The sequence below is a fragment of the Mastigoproctus giganteus genome, chromosome 13 (assembly GCF_048544385.1).
Source record: "Mastigoproctus giganteus isolate SK-2022 chromosome 13, ASM4854438v1, whole genome shotgun sequence".
NCBI classification, from domain to species: Eukaryota; Metazoa; Arthropoda; class Arachnida; order Uropygi; family Thelyphonidae; genus Mastigoproctus; species Mastigoproctus giganteus.
The window spans coordinates 153,118,369-153,138,935 of NC_143587.1; the positions used below are offsets into that span (position 1 = coordinate 153,118,369).

The window sequence follows — 20,567 nt, forward strand, 5'->3', positions numbered from 1 at the left end:
GGAGACAAAGACCAATAGATTGACAGTAGCCACTGGCAGAGGTGAAAGAGATTCTTGCACTGCTTCTATTAGAATGAGCAGAAGCCTGAAAAACAAGACATGGTATTTCAGAGACTGCTGGGAGCCATTGCGGTACAAATAAACACATGGGTTGTGTTAGGGTAGCTAGGAATAGAAACAGGTGCAGGTATACTTGCGTGTACACCAATGCTAGGAGTTTAGTAAATAAATTTGATGAATTTGAGGTATTGCTCAAAACATCAAAGGCAGATATTGTTGGGATATCAGAGATGTGGTGTCACACAGATATAAGGAATGCAGAACTGCAATTTGGGGAGTACAACGTCTACAGAAAGGATAGACAGGATAGGAAGGGGGGAGGGGTTATGCTATTAGTTAAGAAACACATAAAAACCAAGGAAGTGAAGCCAGTCGACATCGCTGGACAGTGCAGTGTTGAGTCAGTTTGGTGTGACATAAGCATTGGGAGATCAAAATTGAGAGTAGGAGTGTGCTATAGGCCTAATGACTCTGATGAGTATAATAAGGAACTGTACAGGGAAATAGAGTGGGCCAGCAAATCAGAGTCTTATAATGGGAGATTTTAATTTCCCAGATATTGACTGGAATTTGGGGGCTGGTTACTCACACACTAGCAGGGCTTTTGTGGATTTATTGGATGATTGTTTTCTACATCAGCATGTTCAGGAGGCAACTAGAGGGAGTAATACTCTTGATTTGATTATCAGCAGTGATTCTTCATGCATTAAGAATCTGCAGATAAATGAACCACTAGGTGGCAGTGATCACAGTGTGCTGAAGTGGGATTTACTGAAAGAGGTAACTACCATTAGGGGTAAAGGGAAGGGTTATTGCTTCCGTAAAGGCGACTACGATGGACTGAGACAGTATTTAAATTCTATACAGTGGGACCAACTGATGATGTTACCAACAGCAAATTCAAAATGGGAAGCATTCAAAGAACATATCTTGGAAGCTACTAGGCTTTACATACCAACTAAGAAATATTGTTCAAGGTTTAGGCCAAAATGGATGTCAGATGAACTAATGAGGCATATGGCAGAAAAGAAAAATGCATGGGATACGTACAAATTAACACATGACACAGAAGCCTATGATAGATACAAGTTGATATGCAACCAAGTTACAAAGGAGGTTAGGCAGGCGAAGGCAGATTACGAGAAATCCTTGGCAAGGGATGCAAAGAAAAACAGCAAAGTGTTCTTTACTTATGTAAACTCTAGAAGGAAGGGGATGAATCAGATTGGTCCATTTGATATTGATGGGTCAACTGTTGATGATCCTGCTCAGGTAGCTAACAAACTAAATGAATATTTTGCATCGACATTCACACATGAGGAGTTATTCAGCAAGGGGAATGCCAGAGGTGTATTCAACTCTAGCAGTAAGCTACAGAATCTTGAAATAACTGGGAGTAAAGTGGAGGAGAAACTGTTGAAGATAAACACAAGAAAGGCACCCGGGGTGGATGGGATCTATCCAGTTATATTAAAGGAGGCAGCAAAGGAAGTAAGCAAACCCTTAGCCATAATTATGAGAGCTTCCTTGGACTCAGGGGAGGTACCCATAGACTGGAAATGTGCAAATGTGACCCAATTCACAAAGGAGGATCAAAGGCTGACACAAGTAACTATAGACCTGTGAGCTTAACTTCTGTTCCAGGAAAATTAATGGAGGCACTGGTTAAAGAAGCACTGCAGGATCATTTAGACAAGACTTCAGTTATAGCTCAGACACAGCATGGTTTTGTTAAGGGGAAGTCTTGCCTGACCAACTTGATTGGATACTATGATGCAGTCACAAAACAACTGGATGCAGGGAATAACTTTGATATTATATACTTGGATCTTAGAAAGGCTTCTGATACTGTTGCTCATGGAAGACTGCTACACAAATTGGAGCAGTGTGACATTGGAGGCAAATTGCTGCTATGGATAAAGGGGTGGTTGAGTGGGAGAAGACAGAGAGTGGTAATCAATGGACACTGCTCATCGCGGACTAATGTTATTAGTGGAGTCCCTCAGGGCTCAGTGTTGGGTCCATTATTGTTTTCTGTATTTATAAATGATATTGATGATGGTATATCAAGCTTAATGTCCAAGTTTGCAGATGATACAAAGGTTGGCAGGGTTGTCAAGGACACTACTGACACTACACTGCTGCAACAGGATCTGGAAAGGTTGAGCAGATGGGCTGAGAGGTGGCAAATGAAGTTTAACATTGACAAATGTAAAGTACTACACATGGGAAACAGCAACCCCAGGGCAACGTATCAACTCTGTGGTACTACACTGACAGTGGTAGAGAATGAAAGGGACTTGGGGGTGATTGTGCAGGCAGATATGAAGTTCTCTGAGCAGTGCAGACGGGCTGCAAGAGTAGCTCATGGAGTATTGTCAATGATATACAGGAATTTTTCCAGCAGGGATAAGGAGGTGATTATTCTATTGTATAAGGCAATGGTCAGGCCACACCTAGAGTACTGTATACAGGTCTGGAGGCCTCATTTCAAGAAGGATGTAGAGCTGCTGGAACGAGTACAGAGAAGGGCAACAAGATTAGTGAATGGAACAAAGGGGTGCTCTTACGAGGAAAGGCTTAAGTTTTGCAAATTACAGCGTCTGGAGAGTAGGCACCAGCGAGGTGATCTGATAGAGGTGTATAAAGCCTTGAATGGTTTAAGCATGCTCAATGCTGATGGGATTCTTCCTCTAGCTCAGAAAAATCACCTGAGAGGGCATAAATTCAAATTGAGGAAAGACAGATGGAGGATAGACGTGCGGAAATTTGCCTTTAGCCAGCGGGTGGTTGGTTGGTGGAACAGACTGCCATCCCTTGTGGTGGAGGTTGATAGCCTAAATAAGTTTAAGGCTCAGCTGGACAGGTATTTTGAACGAACAGAGGGGTGAAGTGGAAGTGGGTTTTTTTTTTTTTTTTGGCTGATGCTGCATAAGCTTGCTTTCTTGCATCAAATGCCTCTACTAATGCTAATGCTAATACATTTTTAAATAGCATGTGTCAGGCACATAACAACAATGCACTTTCCACATTAGAATGGTGGAGTTTGTTGCAAAATCAATAACTATAATAATAGCATAACAATTAACAACAATGTAAGCATATAATTCTTTTTTGCTAATCAAATATCTTTCTGCAAGTTTATAACAGTTTATATATCTCAGCTTTCTTTTGGCATACATGAAATTATAGCAATAAAATATCCTTATAGTTTTACCTATAAGGATATTAGAGTTTTTTTCTTTTTAAGAAGCTATACATATATAATAAACAAGGAGATATGATATTGTATAGCTTCTTAAAAAGAAAAAAAAACTCCAATTCCTCCCCCATATATTGTATATCTTTTTCGTACATGTTGCAATCACCATATTCAAATTTCGTATCCCTTATATACGAGTGTTATGATGTAGAGTAGTAGTAGTAGTAGTAGTAATGGAGGCATGTGAGGCAAGAAAGCAAGTATATGAGCTTATGTAGCATCAGCCAAAAAAAAAAACAATTTCACACATCCATTCCCTTTAAAAGTTTGTCCACTTCCTCACTAAATTTATTTAAGATATAAACTTCCACAATGACAGATGGAAGTTTGTTCCAGCAATTAACAACCAGCTGGCTAAAGGCAAATTTCCAAACATCTGGTCCACAACTGTCTTTCCTCAGTTTGAAATTATGCCCCCTCAGGTTCGTAATCTGAGGAAGTGGATGAATCCCATTTGAATTCAGCATACTCAACCCATTCAAGGAATTATATACCTCTTAGGTGCCTAGTCTCTAACCACTGCAATTCCAGAACTCAAGCATTTCTTGGTAAGAGGACCCCTTTGTTCCCCTCACCAATCTTGCTGCCCTTTTCTGTACACAGTACTCAAGGCATGGCCTGACCATTGCCTTATACAAGGGGATAATCACCTTTTCCCTACTAGAAAAATTCCTTATATAATATAGGTGCAAAAACACCATAGACAACTCTTAAAGGAAAAAAAACTACAATAGAAGTGTAAAGGGCATCATTTCAACCGTATCTCATATTGTGCTCATCCAGAATGAGTTACCATGTATTGCACTACCTTGAATAACATTTCAATAACAGAGAAGACTATTCTTACTTATTCTCAGTGAAATGGTGCCACCATTTCATTGAGAATAAGTAAGTGGCACCATTTCAAGGCTTGTTGGCCTTTCATTGGTGGGTGGGCAGGCCAGGCTCCCTGGCCTGCCCCACCCACCAATGAAAATACTGAGAATAAGTAACAATAGTTTTCTCTATTAATGAAGTATTACTTATTGGAGGTAGTGCAATACATGGTAACTCGTTGTGAAGGATGAGCACAATATGAGATACAGTTGAAATGATGCCCTTTACACTACTATAGTAGTTTTTTCCTTTAAGAGTTGTCTATGGTGTTTTTATACCTATAATATATAGATAATTAAAACTCTAAAAATATTATGTCCTGTTGCATTTAGTCTTCCTTAAAAAAAATTCCTATATATCATTGACAATACCCAATGACCTGCTCTGGCAGCCTGTCTGCATAGCTCAGAAAACTTCATATCTGACTGTACAATTAGTCCCAGGTCTATTTTTAATTTTCTACCACCCTAAGTGTAGTAGCACACAGTTGGTATGTTTCTCTGGGGTTACTTCTACCCATATACAGTACTTTGCATTTGTCAATGTTAAACTTCAGTTGCCACTTCTCAGCCCATCTGCCCAAATTTTCTAGATCCTGTTGCAGAGCAAACTGCCATTACTGTCATTAACAACCCTGCTAACCTTTGTATCATCTGCAAACTTTGACACTAAGCCTGATATACCTTCATCAATATCATTGATAAATATACAAAACAATAGTGGACCCAACACCGAACCCTGGGGGACTTCACTAATAACATTAGTCCACGAAGAGCAGCACCCATTGATTACCACCCTCTGTCTTCTCCCACTGAACCACTCATTTATCCACAATACCATAATACTCCAATTTGTACAGTAGTCACCCATGCAAAACAGCGTCAAAAGCTTTCCTGAAATCCAAGTATATGACATCAAAATTATTTTCTGAATCCAGTTCCTTTGTAACAATATTATAGTATCCAATCAAAATTGTCAGTCAAGATTTTCCCTTAACAAACCCATGCTCTGCCTTTATTATCAGTGCAGTCTAGTCTATATGATCCAGTAATGCATTTTTAACCAGTGACTCCATTATTTTCTGTGGAACAGAGGGTAATAAAGAACTGGTCTGTAATTAATCATGTCACCATTAGATCCCAATTCTTGAATTATGGATACATTTGCACGTCTCCAGTCCATGGGGACTTCCCCCAAGTCCAAGGATGCTCTTATAATTATGACTGAGGGTTTGCTTACTTCCTTCGCCACCTCCTTTAATATAACTGGATAGATCGCATCCACCCCACGTGCCTTTCTTATGTTTAACTTCAACAATTTCTCCTCCACTTTGCTCTCAGTTATTACAAAATCATTAAGCACCCTGTTACAGTTTGATAAACTTCTGGCATTTTCCCCCACAAATAACTCCTCATGTGTGAATGTAGATGCAAAATACTCATTCAGATTATCAGCTATCTGAGAAGGATCATCAATATCAAATGGACCAATCTGATCCATCCCTTTCCTTCTGGAGTTCATTTAAGTAAAGAAGTCCTTGCTGTTTTTCTTAGCATCCTTTGCCAAAGATTTCTTGTAATCTGCCTTCCCTTCCCTTCCCTAACCTCCTTTGTAACTTGATTACAGACTAGCTTATATCTGCCATAGGCTTCTGATAATTTATATGCATCCCATGCATTTTTCTTCTCTGCGACGAGTCGCATTAGTTCAACTAACATCCATTTAGGTCTAAACCTTGAACAATATTTCTTAATCAGTATGAAAAGCCTAGTAGCTTCCATGATTAGTTCTTTGAATGATTCCCACTTAGAATTTGCTGTTGGTGACATCATCAGTTTGCCCACTGTACAGAATTTAAGAAGTGTCTAAAACCACTGTAGTTACCTTTACAGAAGCAAAAACCCTTCCCTCTTCCCCTGGTGATAATTATATCTTTAAGTAAATCCCACATCAGTACACTGTGATTACTGCCACCTAGTGGTTCGTTTATATGTAAATTCTTTATACACGAATAATCACTACTGATAATCAGATCAAGAGTATTACTCCCTCTAGCTGTTTCCCGAACATGCTGCTGTAGAAAACAATCATCCAATAAATACATAAACATCTTGCTAGTGTGCAAGTGACCAATCCACAAGTTCCAGTCATTATCCGAGAAGTTAAAATCCCCCATTATAACACAATCTGATTTACAGGCCCATTCTATTTCTCTGTACAATTGTTCATTGTACTCATTAGAGTCATTAGGCCTATAACACAGTCCTACTCTCATCATTGCATAAGGAAGTGCATCCAGTTGAGTCCTACTCAACTGGATGCACTTCCTTAGATTTTATGTTTTTCTTAATTAACAGCATAACCCCTCCTCCCTTCCTATCCTTTCCGTACACATTGTACTCCCCAACTTCCAGTTCTGCACTGCTTATATCTGGTGACACCATGTCTCTGATATTCCAACAATATCTGCATTTGATGTCTTGACCAGCACTTCAAATTCTTAAAATTTATTTACTATATTTCGAGCATTGGTGTACAAGTAAGTATACATGCACCTATTCTTATTCTTAGTTACCCTAACACAGCCCATGTATTTGTTTGTTTCATGATGACTCTCGCCAGTTCCTGAAGCCCCCAGCACCCTAACCTCGAAGCTCCTGCTCATTCTAATAGAAGCAGTGCAAGAATCACTTTCACCTCTGACTGCTGTACTATTATCCTTTTAGTTTGTGAATCCCCTCCAATTTCGCAGTTTTTTGACCCACCTAATGCTGCCTTGATAGCATCAGCAAACGCTCTTGCACCCCCCCCCTTCTATTTAAGTGTATCCCATCCCTGTAGAAACAGGGTCTCCTGTTAACAAGCAAAGACCACGCTGGGAAAATTTCTACCCATGAGCCTTGCACAATTCCTCCAGGGCCCGAATCGATTGACAAGGCTCTCATCATATACTCCCTCCTATCGTGTCTGGGAGAATTGCAGACACTTTCAAATAACTCAACTTTTTACTTTTTTTCAGCATTGACCTATACTTGTTAAGTAAATCTGCAGATCTCCTACTCTTGATGTCATTAGTGCCAACATGCACAACATTATTAAACATGTTATCTTTTTCAGATTTTACAATTCATGGAAAATCTTGTATACATGTCTTCTGAAATTTTGCACTATATTTCTTTAGAACCTTACTGAAAGACATTAATTTAGCTTCACATCATGTAAGTATTATGAAATAACTGTGCATTACTGAGAACAATGGCATTATTATTTCTATTTTGTAATGTATACTAATGCAGTTGACAGCTTATTTGTTAATGAAAATAAAAAATTGGAAAATTTTTAAAACATTCTAAATTTAACAGTTTTACTATGGGTTTTACTTTTTTTTTTTTTTTTTGAAAATAAAAAGATGCAGAAAAATTGAGTTTTTGCCAAAAGACAGAGAATTCCTTGTTGTCAACGATATTACAATAGAGAAGTGAGACAGAATGGATCAAATAAAGTAAAAACAATGGATTCTCATAAATCTGGAGAGTTGGAAGCTATGCATTGCACGCACCAAGCGCACACACTATATGTAAATTCTTTATACACGAATTTAATTTTTTAATATGTAGCAAATTAAATATTAATATGAAATTAACCAAAGGAAAAATAAAGGTAAAAGCATGAAATAAAGGCTTACTGCCACTACTGATATGCATTTAAAAGCACTTAATTCACAAACAGTTTCAGAACCACTTGACCTAAATAACTTCTATAATTATCTATGATTTGCGAGTTCAACCTTATGCTCTGGAATGGCCCTTCATTGGATATACTTTTTTAACTATTTCTTAAGTGAAATTGTTGCATAATAGTAGTAGTGGTGGTGGCGTGTGATGGAAGAAAGCAAGTGTATGAGATTATGCAGAATCAGCCAAAAAAAAAAAAACTCACACCATTCCCTCCAAATGCCTGTCCAGTTCCTCCTTAAATTTATTTAACCTATCAACTTCCACAACGACAGATGGAAGTTTGTTCCAGCAATTAACCACCCGCTGGCTAAAGACAAATTTCTGCACATCTATTCTACATCTGTCTTTTCTTAATTTGAATTTAAGCTCCCTTAGGTTTGTAATCTGAACAAGTGGAAGGATCCCATCAGAATTCAGCGTGCTCAACCCATTCAAGGCCTTATACACCTCAATCAGATCACCGCGCAGGTGCCTAGTCTCCAGCCACTGCAATTTGCAGAACTTAAGCCTCTCTTGGTAAGAGGATCCCTTCATTTCCCCTCACCAATCTTGTTGCCCTTCTCTGTATACACTCAAGCAAATCTACATCCTTCCTAAAATGAGGCCTCCAGGCCTGTACGCAGTACTCAAGGCGTGGCCTAACCATTGCTATTGCTCAGAAAACTTCACATCTGACTGCACAATTACTCCCAGGTCCTTTTCATTTTCTACCACCTTAAGTGTAGTACCACACAGTTGGTACGTTTCTCTGGGGTTACTTCTACTCATATGCAGTACTTTGCATTTGTCAAGGTTAAACTTCAGTTGCCACTTCTTAGGTGCCTCCGTAGCCATGTGGGATGGAGCAGCAGCAGCGCGTAGTACACGCCTCTTGATTAGACCGGGGTTCAAGCCAGTCACCACCAAATACGGAGGATGCGGAAAGGTCAGGGAATGACCACTGCATATCCCGGAGCAATATGGCCTTAGTTGCTAATGCTCCTAAAAACCAAACAACATAACAGCCACTTCTTAGCCCATCTGCCCAAATTTTCTAGATCCTGTTGCAGTAGCACACTGCCATTACTGTCATTAACAACCCTGCCAACCTTTGTATCATCTGCAAACTTCGACACTAAGCCTGATATACCATCATCAATATCATTGATTAATATAAAAAACAACAGTGGACCCAACACCGAACCCTGTTTGTTTGTTTGTTATTTGGTTTTTAGGAGCATTAGCAACTAAGGCCATATTGCTCTGGGATATGCGGTGGTCATTCCCTGACCTTTCCGCATCCTCCATATTTGGTGGTGATGGGCTCGAACCCCGGTCTAATCAAGAAGCATGTGCTACGCACTGCTGCTCCTTCCCACCTGGCTACGGAGTGGCCTCCGAACCCTGTGGGACTCCACTAATAACATTAGTCCACGAAGAGCAGCCTCTGTCTTCTCCCACTCAACCATCCTTTTATCCATTGTAGCAACTTACCCTTAATACCATTCTGCTCCAATTTGTATAATAGTCTTCTATGTGCAACAGTGTCAAAAACTTTCCTGAAATCCAAATATATGATATCAAAATTATTTTTTGCATCCAGTTCCTTTGTAACCACATAATTGACATCTTTATTTTATATGACACATTTCATGTGTGAATTTGCTATATAAATCAGAGAATTATACAAATTTATAAAAAATAAAAATAATGTAGAAAATCCTTTTTTCATTAATTCTTAAGTGAAATTAATGTATAATTTACATCTTTAATTTACATCTGACATTAAAGGTGTAAATCACACACTAATTTCACTTAAGAATTAAAAAAAAAAAAAAACATCTGACATATTTCAAGTATGAATTTTCTATATAAATCAAAAAATTATAATTTGGGAAAAAAAAAACAAAAAAAAAACAAGTTATTATTGCTTTTACCTCTTGCAACATTCCAATAAATTCTGAAAAAGCCCAGTTCAGCTGTGTTAAAACACTGCCTAGAAAGGAAGCAGAAGCGTCTAGGTTATCATGAAGCCAACTTGCTATGTGCTGTTGAAACAGCATAGACGGACATGGCTCTGAAAAAATTAAATATTCAAGAGAACATAAATTTTACAGCAGATAACAGAATAAAGGGATTTATATATCAATTAAACTTAATACAAAGTACATGGCACAATCATAAGCTTCTGGATTACCATATTAAACATAACTAAGACCTAGACACAGCTGATCTTAAAGTACTCTTCCTTGAAGCAATGCACTTCTGCTACTGTTGGTATTTATACAATTGCTGATAGCAATTCTGGAACTGCTATAGCTAGATAGTGCAGAGAGCATCTTGATTTGCATCAATAACTTCATCTGCTGCAACCTGTACATTTCTTTCCACATTCAGAGTGGCACCTCAATGAAAAAATTCATAGTGTACAATACTACAACTATCAAAAAATTTCTGATATTGCCTTCTCTTTTGAGCTGGATTGTTGAAATTTTTTTGATTGTAGAAAATGAGGTTATTTCCAAGTCAATAATTCACTCACTTCATTTGTGGGTCAAAGAGAAAACATCAAGCCATATCCCCAGGAATGATGGACTCTGGGAATAACAGATCATTGTTGGATCCATAAATTGTCATCTGTTCACTGCATTGATCATCAGTAAGCAGCTGGGGCACCACAATTGAGCAACCAGATGCACTTTCAAATTTCCATGACAGCCTCTGTGTGAAATGGTTGAAGCCTCTGCAAGTGTATAACAGTGACACAATGGTTTTGATGCATGCATAAGTTGCTTGGCTGTGTTTCTTGCTGCTGCATTTTTTCCTTTTCAGGTATATTAGCAGTTAAAGGTCTTCCAACATAGTCATCATGTGTTAAACTTTCTCACTGGATCTACTTTGCCATTAAAACATGGTAGTATGAAATGGAGAATCCATTCTGTAAATGTGATGCATCATTTCTAACATTTCACAAGATTTCCTTAAGCACTGTTGAAACTGAAAATTGTATGGGATTTTAAATTTGGCACTTTTTACACTGAGAAATTGTGATAAAATAAATGCACGTCAAATTTCACACAGCAAAGATCATTTACTGAATGATTAATGAACTTCTACATATTCAAAAATGCAGATGGAAATTTCCATTTAGCAACAAATTTTATGCTGTGTTTATTGATAGCAACACTGTATGGAAAGTCTCAAAACTTCTAGACTATATATATATAGATATACAGTACAACAATATATATATATATATAGTAGTAATATATAACGGTTGAAGCAAAAATAAGCAGAAAAAAGGAAAATAACAAAAGTTATTATATGTCTAATAAATAATGCTCCAAAACATTCAGTGCAGCAGTAGAGGAAGCAAAAGGATATAAATAATGTGTGGTTTGTAGAATAAATAAAGTGTCTGTGAAAATGGAAATGAAAAGTCCACAAGGTGCCAGAACTAAGAGAAGTTTAAGGGATAGTAGAAAGTGAAAGTGATGTAGTGGTTAAACAGGTGAAAGAATTTGAAAAACTTAGTGCAAAAATGAACTGGGACTGAGAAAAAAAAAAAAAGGAATAAATAAATAAATAAACAACACTATATTCAGATATGGGAGGGCAATTTTGGCAAGAGGTTGAATCAGGGGATGGCAAATATGCATAATCTGAATATAGTAGATGAAAATATGATACATAGCCAGGAAATTCATCAGGGGGCTACTCCTGACCATGTATCAGGCACTGCGTTTCCAAACTTGTCTGCAGTATTAGAAAATGGGGGGGGCGCAAATATGCAGCCTTTTATCGTAATATACTAGTAGATAAGGTAGTCCCTACGCAGTGTAAAACATGTAAATTAAAATAAATACAAATATATACAAATTTACAAAAGGGTAATATGGAATATAATACAGATGTATGTGAAGTGCATGAAAAGTATAGACAAGCAAATGGTATAGGAAATGATAAATTCTAGGGAAGGGGAGAAAAGATGTTCAAAAGAAGGCAAAAATAGCAATAGGATTTAGGATAGATGGAGCATTCGTATCACCCTCGTATTGCACTAATAGTTTACGAATGGGAAAAAAATTAAAGACAGTAGAAAGAAAAAAAAGTGTAGAAAAAGTCATTAAAAATACTGAACTTACTGGGTGTGTTAGGCCCAACCTTAAAAAAGGGGCTCTGGTATAAGCAAGCGTTAGTAAAAATGGATGTTAATACCATAGGCTTGTAGAGAAGAAGGGAAATTGAAAACCAAAACTAAATGTTTCATGGAGTCATTAAGTAGAGCGGAGGAGTGATGTATACAGCCAGGAAGCAAAAGGGGGGAAACAATGCAAGTCACCGAGTTTTTAAAGATTTAGAGAAAACAGATAGAGATGACCTCTATCGTTGAAAAAAAATTTTGGGAAAGATGGCCTGAAAACATGAAACATCAGACAGAAGGCCTTGAACATACCAAAATGTGAAGGAACATGTGAAACAGAAAATAGAACAAGAATAAATTACGGTGAAATTTAGATGATCAAATAACAGTGTTTATAGATTATGGCTCCAAATTTCCAAGATCACAACCCGTGGTAGAAAGAGAAAAGCACATTTTGGCACAGCTGTGGTTGATTGGAGGTTTAGTGAATCCATCGAAGAGCATGATAAAAAAATCAACAGGCAAAAAACTTTTGATGGCAGAATTAAAAACCTTGAAGAAGAAGAATTTGTGTCCAATGATAAAATTTATTCACCAAATAAAAGGCCTGGTTAAATGATGCAGGGCTACATACAGACAGACAGTAGATCATAGACCGGTGTCAGGGAAGCAAAGTGCCAAACCTAGTGGTTGTAATCAGGGAAGAGACACACTTAATAAGTCCAGGAAAAAAGCCATATGTACAGGATTCCAAAAAGAAGAGAGGGCAAATTCAAACTAAACGTGTGAAAAAACTTAGAGTAAAGCAACAGTAATCTCATTCCGAAAAAGGAACCTTAAACGGAAGTCATGAACAGTGATTACTAACTAAGTAGTGGAAATCCCACCAAATAATATACAACTGTACAATGCCGACTGGGCTAGCCAGGTGGGTAAAGTGCCTGCCTGGTAACCCAAAGGTTGCGGGTTCGAATCCTGCCTCGGGCTTGGATCAGAGTAAAATGCAAAAAACTTTGGGAGGTGCATTATGGCCACAGGTGTATTATTTCTCTACTCTTATGTATTACATTTGCATATAGTGATTACATTTGGCTGGTTACATTTGCATATAGTGATATTTCACGCATTTGGGAAACTGGTGTTTAGCATGGGGGGGGGGTGCAAATTTTCTTTTAATTTGGACTCATTTTCTAAAATATTTTATAATGTTCCCCAACAGTACTCTATTCTTAATTTTGCAAGTTAAATTCTTCTTTGCTCTACTGGTCTGCCACGCTACTGGCATACTTTCATTTCTTTTTATTGAAACATAAAATTATATATATATATATATATATATATATATATATATACACCATAATTAGATAAGTTATAGTGCAAATAGTGCAAATTTTAAACGCAGTAATATTACGATTCTATATATATATATATATATAGTTTTCAGTGGCCTTCTGACAAGACTGGACTCTATAGTTGTCTGTTTTTCTATTTTTTCCCTTTTATCTATTTTTAGTTTTATTTATTCATCATTCTTTATTTATCTGTTATACTTTTGTGGATTTATTGTATTTCGTTAGGGCATATTGAAAATTTTTTTTTTTTTTTGGCCTCTGCATTGTCTCAGGTTAGCGCTAGTATAAATTCATTATACTGGATACATATCTTGTAATCTTAAATATATTTTCCTTTTATTTAAACATTCTAAATTTTTTATACATTTTCCTACTTTTTATACATTACTACTTTTCCCTCTCTCTTTTTTTTTTTTTTTTTTCTTTTGCTTTGGTTTAAATAAATTAACAGGTGACAGAAGCCTATTGTAGATATAAGCTGGTCTGTAATCAAGTCACAGAGGAGGTTAGGCAAGCAAAGGCAGATTACGTGAAATCTTTGGCAAAGGATGCAAAGAAAAACAGCAAAGAGTTCTTTACTTATGTAAATTTAGAAGGAAGGGGATGAATCAGATTGGTCCACTTGATATCGATGGTTCAACTGCTGATGCTGCTGCTCAGGTAGCTAACAAATTGAATGAGGATTTTGCATCATCGTTTAAACATGAAGGAGGGGAATGCCAGAGATACATTCAACTCTGGTAGTGAGCTAAATGATTTTGTAATAACTGAGAGCAAATCAGAGCAGAGACTGTTGAAAATAATAATAAGAAAGGCATAGGGTGGATAGGATCTATCCAGTTATATTAAAGGAGGCAGCAAATGAAGAAAGCAAACACTCAGCCATAATTATGAGAGCTTCCTTGGACTCTGAGGAGGAGGAGGAGGCACCCATGGACTGGAAATGTGCAAATGTGACCCCAATTCACAAAGGAGGATCAAAGGGTGACACAAGTAATTACAGACCTGTAAGTTTACTTCTGTTCCAGGGAAATTAATGGAGGCACTGGTTGAAGAAGCACTGCACGATCATCTAGACAAGACTTCAGTTATATTTCAGGCACAGCATGGGTTTGTTAAGGAGAAGTCTTGTCTGACCAATTTGATTGGATATTATGACGTGGTCACAAAGGAGTTGGATGCAAAGAATAATTTTGTATTCATATACTTGGATCTTAGGAAGGCTTTTGATACTGTTGCACATGGAAGACTGCTGTACAACTTGGAGCAATGTGGCATTAAGGGCAAGTTGCTGCTATGGATAAAGGGATGGTTGAGTGGGAGAAGACAGAGTGGTAATCAATGGACAATGCTCTTTGTCGACTAATATTATTAGTGGAGTCCTCTAGGGTTCAGTGTTGGGTCCATCGTTGTTTTCTGTATTTATTAATGATATTGATGAAGGTATATCAGGCTTAATGTCTAAGTATGCAGATGACATGAATGTTGGCAAGGTTGTTAATGACACTAATGACAGTATGCGACTGCAACAGGATCTATAAAAGTTGAGAAGATGGGCTGAGAGGTGGCAACTAAAGTTTAATGTTGACGAATGTAAAGTACTGCATATGAGTAGAAGTAACCTCAGAGTAATGTATCAACTGTGTGGTACTACACTCCAGGTGGTGGAGAATGAAAAGGACCTGGGGATAATTGCACAGTCAGATATGATGTTTTCAGAGCAGAGCAGATGATCTGCAAGAGTAGCTCATGGAGTCTTTTCAATGATATATAGGGAGAAGGCAGTGATTATCCCCTTGTATAAGGCTATAGTCAGGCTACACCTTGAGTACTGTACATAGGTATGGAGTCCTCATTTTAGGAAGAAGTTCAAGTACGAGAAGGGCAAGATGATTAGTGAATGGAACAAATGGCTGCTCTTACAAAGAAAGGCTTAAGTCGAGCTAATTACAGTGTCTAGAGACTAGGCACCTGCGAGGTGATCTTTTGAGGTGTATAAGGCCTTGAATGGTTTGAGCAAACTCAATTGTGATGGGATTCTTCCTCTTGCCCAAATTAATCGCCTGAGGGGATATAAATTCAACCTGAGGAAAGACAGTTGTAAAATAGATGCATGGAAATTTGTCTTTAGCCAGTGGGTGGTTGATTGCTGTAACAAACTTTCAACTGTCGTTATAGAGTTGACATCTTAAATAAATTCAAGATATATTTAATGAATAAATTCTAGACAAACATTTGGATGGAATGGATGGGTGAAATTTGAAAAATTTTTTTTTTTTTTTTTTGGCTGATGCTGTATAAGCTTACTTTCTTGCATTACATGCTTCTATTAATGCTAATAGTAAATGCTCAAGTCTTTGCAACATGATACTCTTCTTTGCTTCTGGTCATCTGTGAGGCAATGCAGCCCAAATATTGCAGAGACCTATCCTTTCCCTAAATCTTCATGCAAAATTTTATGAATCATTTCCTTATTAATATCTAACTCATCAGCCATCATTTGGGGGGGGGGGGGTCAATAACGATCTCGAGCCACAATTTTCTGAACTTCTGCAATTTTGTCCTCATTTTGAGACTTCGATGGATGGCCACTTCTTGGGTCAGTGTGAACAACCTCGCATCCATCTTTGAACCACTTATACCATTCAAACACACTGGTACTTATTGTTTCATTGCCATAAGCAGTTTTTAATATCTCATATATTTATTTCTGTTGTAGATTTTCCAAGTTTAAAGCAAAATTTAATATGCATTCGTTGCTCCATTGCAAAATCATGACACAGAAAGTTAACGTAATAACGAAACTGGTCATTATTAATAATGAACCTTGCAACCTGTCAGGACTGGTCAGGTTGCAAGGTAACACTGAACTATCTCTGTACTCCATTTGGTGGAGGAAGTTGACTACAATACAATACAGTCAATCCTCATATAACACGTATTTACACTATATTAATTCAATCAAACATGATTTATAAATAGGGGAACGATGTCTTATATAATATGAACCGAATTCGCTTATGCACGATTTGCCTTTGTGTTTACAAGAAATGGCAGTCGAACACAGAATCACCCCAACTGAACGTAACACGATAGGAATGAAGAGAAGATTCTGAAAATGTATTTATGTTTTTTATATCAGTGAAGGGGAAACACATTTCACCATGATAATGTAAAAACCCATGCAATTCCAGCTATCGGAATTATCGCAAATGCAATTAGATCGAGTTGACTACCCGTTTATAACAGATTCCACTAACAGAATCGCAATTGGAAATTGTTTTTATTGTTTTATGGTAGTAACAACCAGAAATGTGCTTTAATAAAATGTGAGCTAGTGAGGTGTTAATGGTGTCTCTCTGCCTTTACGGTGTTGTTTATTCAGTTGCTACACGTGTGCAGCTTTGTTTATGTGTATCAAGCATGCCTCCTTATTTTGTAATTGTGCTTTATTCCCTAAAAATGAGTAAAATACTTAAAAGATGTGAAAAGGAAGCATCCTGGTGATGACATTACAGATTCAGATTGAAAAAGAACAGCAATATTGATATACAGAGGTGGACTGGGTCAAAAATTCTTACCCGGGAAAATTTGTAGCAGCCTCATACTAGCATTTATGGCCAAAATCACACCGGCCTCCGTCATCTTCTGGCCTGCGGCCCACCAGGGTTTTCCCAGTAAGGCTTATAGCCAGTCCAACACTGTCGATAGAAAAAAAAATATGAAATTGTGAAACACTTTGAGCGAAATGAAAGCCCATGTGATATTGCACATGGTACAGGCCTAAATGAGGCAAAGCCAAGAATTAGAAAGAATGCAGAGAAAATAAAAACAACTTTCCTAGCAGGAACAACTCAAAGATTAACAAAATCCATTGTCAAGACATGAACTGGAAGAGATGAAACAGCTGTCATCTGTTTGGATAGAAGATCAAACAAAGAACAAGTTTGCTTACAAACTTATAGAACACCTATAGAACGAGAGTATCCTGTGCGGACTTACATTTTTGCCACTCCTGGAACAGAGAAGTTTTTTCTGATTTATTTTCTGTTTTATTAGCTTAAATTGGCATATTAACTTATTTTCTAGAGTAGTTTTATATTTTTATTTACGATACTTAGATTAAAGTAACTTAGATAGAGATTTTGTAGGTATTACTTAGTATCGGAAAGGGTATCAAATCCACGTGTTTACCGTTCGTAATTGCCGCCATTGTAACGTGATACAAAATATCTCGAAATACATAGCATGAGCTTAATATAGTATAGTATAGTACATAATATTGTCAATTAATCAGATAATTAATCTTGTTGAACTTCATTGTCAATTAAATTGTACTTTTAACTATACATATAACAACTTGGGTTACGTAACATAAATAATTAGTAAAAAATAAATAATTAATACTTAACTTGATACGGAAGTTATATAAAGGGATTTCGTAGATAACACTCGATACTGAAACATAAATATAGCGTTATAACTGTGTTGAGATATAAGTTTAGGGTTTTAATTTTGTACTGAAATTGAAATTTTATTGAAATTAAATCGAAATCATGACTCTGACCAGAGCAGCAAAGCAAAAGGCTCAAGCTAATGGGAGTGCTGTGGCTCAGGGGAGAACTGAGGGGGGCACTTGCCCTCTGAATCACAGCCTATTAAAATGCACTACTTGCTTGATGTTTGTGGAGCAGTCAGGTACGGGACATGATAATGCCATGGGGGATGTCTTTGTGTGTGCGTGATGGAAGGAGTGTAAGGAAATCAGGCGACAACTCAGCATTGTTATGGGCCTATATGAGAGCTTCAAGGACAGGGTGGATGCCCTCGAAGCATTAAAAGTGAGGGGCCCATCAAGCTCTCAGCTGCCCACACCAATGCCAGAGCTTGCATTGGTCATCGCGCAACACAGCGGTAGCCCCCAAGGCAGAATGCGGGTCCCAAAGGAACTAGTAGTTGTTGGTGACTCTATTGTCAGGGAAACGGGAAACATGCTTTGTAAAAAGGATAGGTGGAACAGGACCAGGGTATGTCTGCCAGGGGCAAAGGTTAATGATGTTGTAGAGCGGATATCATCTTTTAAGGGCACAAAAGGTGATATAGTTGTACACGTTGGCACTAATGATATTAAGAGTAGGAGACCGGCGGAATTACTTAACAAGCCCAGGTCACTGTTGAAAAAAAGCCGTGAATTAGGGTTGAATTTGAAAGTGTCTGCAATTCTGCCCAGACACAATAGGAGGAAGTATATGATAAGAGCCCTGTCGATCAATTCGGCCCTGGAAGGATTGTGCAAGGGCTCAAGAGGTAGAATTTTTTTCAGCCTGGTCTGTACTTGTTAACAGGAGAGACTGCTTCTACAGGGAAGGGATACACTTAAATAGAAAGGGTGCAAGAATGTTTGCTGATGCTATCGAGGCAGTGTTAAGTGGGTCGGAAAACTGCTAGATTGGGGGGATACAAGGACTAATAGATTAACAGTAGCCACTGGCAGAGGTGAAAGTGATTCTTGCACTGCTTCTATTGGAATGAGCCGCAGCCTGGAAAATAAGATGCAGGATATTTCAGAGACTGCTGGGAATCATTGGGGTACAAATAAACACATAGGTTGTGTTAGGGTAGCTAAGAAAAAGAACAGATGCATGTATACTTGCGTGTACACCAATGCTAAGAGTTTAGTAAATAAATTTGATGAATTTGAGGTATTGCTCAAAACATCAAAGGCAGATATTGTGGAGATTTCAGAGACGTGGTGTTACCCAGATATAAGGAATGCAGAACTGGAATTTGGGGAGTACAATGTCTACAGAAAGGATAGACAGGATAGGAAGGGAGGAGGGGTTATGCTATTAGTTAAGAAATACATAAAATCCAAGGAAGTGAAGCCAGTCGACATTGCTGGACAGTGCAGTGTCGAGTCAGTTTGGTGTGACATAAGCATTGGGAGATCAAAATTGAGAGTAGGAGTGTGCTATAGGCCTAATGACTCTGATGAGTATAATAAGGAACTGTACAGGGAAATAGAGTGGGCCAGTAAATCAGAGAGTCTTATAATGGGGGATTTTAATTTCCCAGATATTGACTGGAATTTGGGGGCTGGTCACTCACACACTAGCAAGGCTTTTGTAGATTTATTTTGTGATTCTTTTCTACATCAGCATGTTCAGGAGGCAACTAGAGGGAGTAATACTCTTGATTTGATTAATAGTAGTGATTCTTCATGCATTAAGAATCTGCAGGTAAATGAACCACTAGGTGGCAGTGATCACAGTGTGCTGAAGTGGGATTTACTCAAAGAGGTAACTACCATTAGGGGTAAAGGGAAGGGTTATTGCTTTCGTAAAGGCGACTACGATGGACTGAGACAGTATTTAAATTCTATACAGTGGGACCAACTGATGATGTTACCAACAGCAAATTCAAAATGGGAAGCATTCAAAGAACATATCTTGGAAGCTACTAGGCTTTACATACCAACTAAGAAATATTGTTCAAGTTTTAGGCCTAAGTGGATGTCAGATGAACTAATGAGACATATGGCAGAGAAGAAAAATGCATGGGATACATATAAAAAAAACATGACACAGAAGCCTATGATAGATACAAGTTGATCTGTAACCAAGTTACAAAGGAGGTTAGGCAGGCGAAGGCAGGACTCATTCCGCATGGATTTAGGATTAAAGCACCGTTTGAGGATGGATTTAGGCGAAGGCAGATTACGAGAAATCTCTGGCAAGGGATGCAAAGAAAAACAGCAAAGAGTTCTTTACTTATGTAAACTCTAGAAGGAAGGGGATGAATCAGATTGGTCCACTTGATATCGATGGGTCAACTGTTGATGATCCTGCTCAGGTAGCTAACAAACTGAATGAATATTTGGCATCGACGTTCACACATGAGGAGTTATTCAGTGAGGGGAATGCCAGAGGTGTATTCAACTCTGGCAGTAAGCTAGAGAATCCTGTAATAACTGTGAGTAAAGTGGAGGAGAAATTGTTGAAGATAAATACAAGAAAGGCACCTGGGGTGGATGGGATCTATCCAGTTATATTAAAGGAAGCAGCAAAGGAAGTAAGCAAACCCTTAGCCATAATTATGAGAGCTTCCTTGGACTCAGGGGAAGTATCCATGGACTGGAGATGTGCAAATGTGACCCC

The 20,567-nt window shown here is 37.9% G+C and overlaps 1 protein-coding gene across 1 annotated transcript in view; it reads right to left on the bottom strand.

The window, feature by feature from the left end:
• The window catches only part of Kpc1 (Kip1 ubiquitination-promoting complex subunit 1), a 534,039-nt gene that overhangs the window by 74,219 nt on the left and 439,253 nt on the right, over positions 1-20,567 (bottom strand). Inside the window, exon 26 of the mRNA XM_090388154.1 lies at positions 9,852-9,991. Coding sequence (XP_090244280.1) covers positions 9,852-9,991 — 140 coding nt within the window. The remainder of the gene's footprint in view (positions 1-9,851; positions 9,992-20,567) is intronic.